Source organism: Atractosteus spatula, chromosome 26, assembly GCF_055471065.1.
Source record: "Atractosteus spatula isolate fAtrSpa1 chromosome 26, fAtrSpa1.hap1, whole genome shotgun sequence".
Lineage (NCBI taxonomy): Eukaryota > Metazoa > Chordata > Actinopteri > Semionotiformes > Lepisosteidae > Atractosteus > Atractosteus spatula.
The window spans coordinates 2,149,460-2,157,841 of record NC_142731.1 but is presented as its reverse complement, the minus strand read 5'-3'; the positions used below and the strand labels follow the sequence as shown (position 1 = coordinate 2,157,841).

General features: G+C 40.7%; 1 protein-coding gene across 2 annotated transcripts in view; it reads left to right on the top strand.

Moving 5' to 3' along the window:
• The first annotated feature begins 739 nt into the window (after positions 1-739).
• The window catches only part of fmnl1b (formin-like 1b), a 52,466-nt gene continuing 44,823 nt past the window's right edge, over positions 740-8,382 (top strand). For both annotated transcript variants that reach the window (XM_088906321.1, XM_088906320.1), the window contains exon 1: positions 740-1,515. In XM_088906321.1, coding sequence (XP_088762447.1) covers positions 1,354-1,515 — 162 coding nt within the window. In that variant the 5' untranslated portion in view covers positions 740-1,353. The remainder of the gene's footprint in view (positions 1,516-8,382) is intronic.

Here is an 8,382-nt window from a genome sequence, read left to right as displayed (position 1 = left end):
TTTATTGCGTATTTTATCATCTCAATCAGGGTTTTCTTTCTACACATTTCACCATTATGTACGAGTTGCCATGTAAATCTCTCGTGAGATGAGGAAACCGATAAGGCTTCCACTGTATAGCTGGCTGATTTGTGCCATGTTTTTTTTTAGGCTACATACTCATCTATAGTGACACCAGGGGCCTGAAATCTTGAGCTTGTTACTCTGTTTTGAGTAAATTTGCATAAAGAGTTGACAAAGGTAAAATTATATCAAGTGTATTATGACAGTGTCATCCTTAGAAAAGCTTGCAGCCTGAAATAAATTGAACTGTTAATCCAGATTCTGTGCAAACTTCCTCACAGAACTGCAAGTTTCAATGCTGTGCTCCAGAGCAGGTAAATTTAAATGTGACACAAAGATGTCCCAGTGGGGATGTCAGGCACTACTTTGTTCTTCCTTCAGTGTGGCAAAGTTGCCCTTGCATTCTTTTGTTTAAATAATAATACCTGTGTAAAAAAAAACAGCTTCCCCATTTCCAGCTTTTACAGCCCAAAAGCAGACGTACTGAAGTGTCCTGGGGAGGGAGGGAGGGAGGGAGAAGATCAGGCACTAGGACCTAGCAGCCACCTGCTCACCTAGAGCCCTAGTGTCCCTAGGAGAGCTGCAGTGTGCGGCTGCTGCTATTTGCACACACCACACAGTTCCTATTTCAAGTAGGTGGCTGTGCATCCCTGCCTTATCTCTCCACCTCCTTTCCCAGTCTCTCCCCGTTCGGCATGGCTTCTACATCCCGGCTTCCCTCCTGTGCTGTGTGCGGATCTGTGACAGCCAGAGTGCCCAGTCCCCGTGCAGGTCTCTGGCTGTGCATGAGCTGGGGCTCAGCAGAGACGAGCTTTGCTCTGTGCATCTGAGCCTGTCATATATACAGGAAGCTCTGTTTGTGTCTGTGGTTGCTTTCTGCGCTGCTGTGAAACTCCTCACTGAACAGACCGACTTCCTTCCCTCGCCAAGGTGGTAGCAACTGACTTTTGAGAGCCAGAGCCTGTTGTAGTTGTGTTTTTCTTTCTGGTGCGGCTGACCCCAAGAAGAGCGAGCGATCAAGGACGGCGCACGAGATGTTCCTCTGGAGAGGGCCAGTACACGAAATGTCAAGGGAATTGTGAGGCATCGAACCTGGTGGACATGTAGAGTCCGATTTTCTCTGAAGCCACGTTGAAGCCTGTGGATCTAACCCTTTGGGGTGCTCTTGTTTTCCTTCCTTTGCTTGTTATGGTGTTTTCCAACTTTAAGGCCACTTTCCTGTTTCAAACTAAAGAGGACCACCTTGTCGGTTCTTGAACGCTGGAGTTTGGAGGCCTGAAGAGACTTGCGATGGGCAACGCAGCCGGGGGAATGGACCTGCCTCTGCAGGGCAGGGAGGTGAAGAGCTCCTTGTCCGCCCCTGCTTCTGCTCCCACACAGAAGCAGCCGCCACAGCCCAAGCTTCCCATGCCAGCTGAGGAAGAGCTGGAGGAGCGCTTTAATGTGGTTCTGGTGAGTGCTGGCACCTCGAGATGAGACTCACGCAGGTTGTTGCTTTTCCATGTTCGCAGGAAAAACAGAGTGACTTTTCTGGTAATGGTCCAAACTGGGGCCAAATTTTGGCTCTAAACAAAAATAAGCCTTGAAAATCACTCTGTATATTACCAGACTTTAGCATGATAATAGTAATAATACTAATGATAGTACAGATCACATAATATCACTTTACAAGGCTATCAAAATGCATACAAGTTATGGCATGGTCACAGTAAGTCCTTTCAAAGCTTTCCACCTCAGTACAAAATTTACTACACTTTCCCCAATGTTCCTCTCTTTCTTCACCTGCTAGACTTGCACAGTTAAAATGTTTAGTTTCAGAAAGTCAGGATAACACATTTTTGGGGGCACAGAAAGCCATCCCCACAAGGGTGTTGAAGAACACTGAAGTCGGTGAAGAATCAGAATTGGGACCCATTTGTGGTGAGGAGTGGTGGCAAAGTTATAATGTGTCACAGAAAAACCAGAATGACGTGCAAAAGTATTATTCATGAGAAGATGTGCAAAAGTCCAGGGTTTATCCGGCTTACAGTCATTGAAAAAACCCAAGTATCTTGTGAAAACTTGTGAAAAATGTTTTCACCTTCTTCAGTGCCAGACATCAAAACTGAAAACATTTTATCCCTTTTCTTCAACTTTTGTCAACTTCTAGAAGAGTGTGAAATGCTGGGTACCACTGATCTGCTTGAAACTTTTCTAGTTAAACCGTACCGCCTGCATGGAAATAAGAAATTATTCAGAAATTGGTTCCTGCAGTGGAGATTTGCAAGGGACATATTGCTCATGTTGTTTTTATTGGGGTTTTTTTTGTAAAATAAAAACTTAAAAAATGGGGTAAAGGTCAAGAGAATTTTGGGGTTTTGTGCACCTGAGAGATTTTCATTCTTATTGGGCATATTGGGCAACAGAGGTTAGATTTGAGACAGACATCAAAATAACAGAGAAAGGTTCCTCTGTAGCTTACTGATATGAAGTCTTCTATACACTGTACGTTAGAATTTTCTGTCAGCTTGGAAAAGGTTAAAAAGCAACCTTTTAGGAAGCATAAGCAGCAACAGAACAGTGATGTATTCTGACTTCATACAGCAGAAAAGAGGTGTTGGGTTAGTCATTCTCTGACTTATCTCAACCTCCAGGATTTAATCTTTGCCGGTTTTAATTTTAGTTTTGACCTTTTCCTGCTAATCAGAAAGCTTTTTACCAGTTGATAGCTGCTTTGACTCATCACCTTTGCTGCTTTTCTTAATGTAGTGGAAAATTGCATTCTTTATTATTGCATTACACTGCAAATATGAAATAGGTTCCCTTCGCAATCTGGGTTTTCTATGCTAAAACCAGAAATGTCTTGCACAGATATCTTTCATGTGATCAGAGAAGGTAGACCCATTTTGTAAAACAATTTGGAAACTATTGGATTGAGAAATATTTAACCCAGTATAGTGTTCAGCTAACATAATGTAGTGCTACCGGGTGCTTTAATACAGCCATACAATATTGTGATAATGATTCTGTCACTTGAACACTGTTTTTGTTGCGGTTATCCTGTGTCCTTCTACTATTTCTTCATCACTCTATAAGCATGACTTCTGGCGTTCTTTCTGTTAAATCTATTCAAGGTTTACATTAAACCCCCCCCAACATTAACGATGAGCTAATCTAATTACTATCTTTGGCAACAGCCGTTGCAATTTGAAACACATCAGTGGGTATATTGTAAACTTTCGGAATAGTTCCTCATTGATTGCTGTGAGAGGGAGGGGCTAGAGCACAGCAACAGCAGCAGATTCCTCATTTATGCTGAAAAGGGGAATCATCGCTTTTTCTAGAGGCCTCTGTAATGCCTCAGCTGGAGTCATTCAAAATGTTGCAACATCCCTCTTTTCCTTATGAAGCTTCTTTGTAACTGCCATCTTGTCTGTGTTTATCATTTTGTCAATCAGAGCTGTCTGTGTCAGTGTATATCTTCTGCTTTCCTCTTTGGTGCTGCTTCATCGATGGGTCTCTGAGCTCTGAGCTTTGCTAATTTCACTAATTTCCTCCCCCCCCCACCTTGTTTCCTAACATTCACCCAAGCAGCAATCCCGTCAGTTACAATGTACCCTCTGTTCCACTTGTCTTCTGATTCACGGTTCTCTGTGGATTCTCAAGACATCCTTTGGATTGACTTTGTCAGTGCCTTTGAGGTGTGTTTGAATGTTTGCATCAGGTCCCCATTTCATCTTCACTGTTCAAGACTACAGAGTTTTGGATTTCTCAGTGTAGGACATGCACTCCTGGGGTTAAGGGGATCTGCTTACTTCTCCCTGGACCATTTACTGTATCCAGTGATCAAAATCGCACACGATATTCCAGATAAGGCCTTACTGGTGTGTTTTATAATTCTAACATTCCTTTTTTTAAATATCCCAACAATTTATTTGCCTTTTTCATTGCTACCCCACGAGGGGGAGTGGCTCTTAAAAGGTCTTGAATCCCTGGGGCTTTCCAGCGTAGCGGCAGTGTGAGTGGCAGGGCGAGGGCAGCAGCTGTCTGCCAACAGGTGTGTTAACCAGCCTGTGGGGGGAGGCGCACCAGTTGGTGCCGCAGTGCTCAGAGACAAGGACATCGGTCCTTTTACTTTACTGACCCTCTGCCGCTCCCCCACCTCTCACTCACACCCTGCAGTGTCATTCGAGTATTTGAGCTGAACAGAGGACTCTTACCAGGTCCAGAAAATGCCTGAAAAAATTAGAAGTTCCATATTAAGAGACCAATAATTAAGATATTCTAATTAAGGATAATTAACACCTGGGGGGGGGGGGCGCAGTGGTTAGCATTTCTGCCTGCCAGCACTGGGGCCCTGGGGTGCTATATGTGTGGAGTTTGCATGTTCTCCCCATGTTCACATGAGTTTCCTCTGGATGCTCCAGCTTCCTTCCACTGTCCAAAGACATACTGGTAGGTTAATTGGCCCTGGTGTGAGTGTGTGTAGTATTTGTGTACCCTGAGTTACGCCTGCTGCGGGTTTAGCTGTGGCTCCAGCTCCCCTGTGACCCAGTACTGGATAAAGCATTTTACAAAATGGATAGATAGATGATTACCAGCTTTCCTTTTCTCTGTCAGTCTTCACATAAAAATATTCAATTGAGATGAGGTCAAGTGTGAAATTGGCTGTGCTACTTTTGTTAATGTTTTTTTTTTAATCCCAGCTCTTCTAAGATGTATTTGAACTGCTATGACTTTCCTCTGAGATGTGCAGATATACAGCAGGACACCCAGCTGTAGGGGGGTAGGGGCAGTATCTAAAGCTTTCACAGCCAAAATGACACCTGCACTACAAAAAACAGGATCTGTAAAAGAAAGCGCGCTCTGATTTGATTTGCATGAAAAAGCAGTACAAATTCAAAACAGACTGATTTCATCCAGATGGTTATCTCACTGAACCCCCTGGGATGTCCTTCGTTCCTAGTTTTTAAAATGTAAGTTTTCTTTCTTAACCATGACAAATCTATAAAGCATTTACATTTTTAGATTGGTCTTTCCAGGTAAACTCACCTAATATTGTGATTAAAGTTCTGGGATCTGTACAAATGTGATACTGTGTTAATCTTAATTAGAATATCTTTCATTAATTGTGTGTTTCTCTTAATTTGGAACATACAAGCTTTAAGGGCATTACAGAAGAAAGGCCCTGTTCATACTGTATTAGCACATTATTGATCACTGTCCTAAACTATCCCAGACAATCAGCTTCAACAGGACGGCTGTATTGTTTTCCAGACCTCCACAATCTTTTGTTTAAAGGTACTTTCTGATATCCAGTTTTAAATTCAATTCCTCTTGACCTTTTTTCATCAGCTGTTCTGCTGATTGAAGACCAATGCAATGAAATGCGGTCTGTTCCCGAAAATAACTGCTTTCAAAGAAAAAGAAAGCTAGAATGGATTTGTATGCAAGCTTAACTGTGCAGTTGCAGATTTACTGGTGTTTTACTGTACGAATGAAACAGTCATTCACAAATGTACAGTACTAGTTTCCTTAACTTATTTTTTGGTATCCCTCTCCTATATATTTATTCATTCGAGGTCCTTCTGTAAGTCTATGTGTATTTACATAATATCAGCATTTTATAACATCTCTCCTGTCAAACCTAATGAAGGTGAACTAGTCCTTCGGGATTTTAGCACGTTTCTTGATCTCCCTGTCTTATGTATTTCTGAGTAAGTGACCTGTGCAGTACAGGCTTGTAAAATAATTGAGGTTTTATCACCTTGAATTGGGGCGCTGCAGTTTAGCAGTGTGTGTGCTAGGTGCACTTAGCCATATCATTACTGCAGTTATTTTTATATCAAGACACTTGATATTCATGAAAACATTCTATAAATCGTGCATTTGTGGATAATTAAGCTAGTAGCAACCAGTTAAGTAAGATGAACCAGATGGCCTAATTTACCTTGCAAACAAAAATCTCTCAATTTGTGCAGCCACTGTTGGTTGGAATTCACGGAACTTGATAAAAAAGCTATAGAAATATGATTTTTTTGCTTAGCTTTTTCCTGAATCTCTGTAAAGGAAACATTTTTGGTATTAGGTTTTTTTCTTGCTTCTGAAAGGGGGACGTCACTCATCACGTGCTGTAAATGTGCTTTGGATTTCTCTCACATGTTCCCAGGGCAGGCATTGAAGAGAATGTCTGATGGTAATCATTGAGATGTTGCAAAATATCTTCCTGTTTAAACATATTTCAACATCACCAAATGTAAAAAAAATATATAGTATTATGTTACCAGGACCATAACATTTAGTATTACAGACCTCTCACAGACGATACATTTTCAGCTCTTGTTGGCCCTGATACAGTGTACAGTATATGAACTGTATAACCAGTGTCACCAGGTTGACTGAGCCCTGTGCTCATCAGTAGAATAGCCTAGAAGTAACCACACAGGATTCTTTAGGGTGTGGAGAAGGGGAGGGCAGGGCAGTATTGAAATCAGAGAACACTTAGATATTCAGATCTTCCACACTGGGATATGAGCTACTGAGATGAGGGGTTCAAAATAAATAGAAAGGCAGACATAAACAAAACTGCCAGTTTATCTTGCTGATAATTGATGATAATTTACCAGTAAATGGAACCACCCTAGTATAGATGAAGTTCCAGCCAAGACTTCCAGCTATTTACTTCCCACCTGAGACAAAAGCAAACTGATGCCTACACTGGACTTAGTTCTTCTTTCCTTTGAAAAGTGACGTAATCCATTTGACAAGCTCTCAGTGTGCGATTCCTAGAGGTGATTGAATGACAGGAATAGAAATGCCAAGTTATTCAGCTGAGGTCATTTCTTCACGTCTTGCCAGAGCGACTTAGTTTCAGTCTGATGCATACCATACCAAGGTGTAATGAGGTACATTTAGAACACATTGTGTATTTGAACAAGAATACCATGGTCCTGAATGAAATCATAGCATTCTTTTGTGACTGTTTTTAGTTTCATTGATGAGTTAATTAATGGTAACCCAACCTCAGGTTTGGGGTCAATATATGAAAATGACAAAGTTTACTAACTGGAGGGAGCCATTCAATCCATTCTTCTGCTCGTTTGGTAGCAGCGTATTGTTCTCAGAACCAGCTCCCTCAGTGTATTGAGGTTGTTTGTTCATATGATACACAATTCTTACATTTGCATTTAAATCTCTTCAGTTAAGGGAGTTTAGGGTGTTGTTGCTCAAGACTCAAGAGATGAAATTCCTCCTACCTGCATGTGCATGAAATTGTTTAGAACATGAGATTCAACCATTTGTTAAAATATCTTACTGTTCAATAATGAGTACAGCTTGGAATGGAGTCTTACAGGTCTGTTAAATAGTATGAAGATGACCTCCTTTGGTATAGTTTCAGTCGTTTTCTTATAATATGTCCATGCATTCTGTTGGACAATGAAAGATCAACCAACAAGTGAAAGTAGAATATGCAGAAAAACATTTCCAACTAAAAACCTAAATATGTAGGTGTACAGCATTAAATATAAAGAATACACTTTACATTTGAAATTGTTCTTTGAAGTCATGTTCTAATGAAGGTCGTGGATCTATGTACTAATAACAGCATGATTAAACGCCAACAGCTAAAAATTTTTTTCTGTTGTCACCCAAACAATGTTACATGGTTGACACGCCACATCAATATTTAGCAGCTGATTGCGTTACTATGTGAAATGGTTTCAATGATTCATTCTTTAAGGTAACTTGCCAGACAAAAGGACAGTCATAGCATGGTATGAGGAGCTTAGCTATTTTATTACCAGACATGCAAGCTCTGCTTATATCTTGCTGCTAGGCCTTATCACTGCGAGAGACCAGACTGAAAGCACACAGGAGAAAAAGAAAAAGCTCCTGCAACATGGCAGTTTGACCCACTTCAGATTCTAGAAGGTTTTGTAAAAATTATGAATTGTAATGAAAATGCAAAAGCAACATACTGTAAGCTAATGATCTAGTACTGTGATCTAGTCCGATAGACTACTGACATCTAAATGTGCTTGAAGGTCTAAATTGCTTCTTTCTTTTGGTTCTTATTTGTTATATTCTTATAAAATGAAGTAACAATTGCAATATATCCAGCACCTAGTTGCATCCTATTATCCTCGTAAGAAATTATTGCTGTGCAGTAAATGTGTTATTTTTGCTTTTCTGCCCTCTGCCCTACATAGTTAAATGTATGACTTGTGTTGTTAAATGCACTGGAAGAAAGTTTTCTGCAGTAAGTAGATTTATTGATTTTCAAATTAAGAATTGTTGAGTGCAATTTCAAATATGTCATAAGAGTGTTGTAATTTTGTG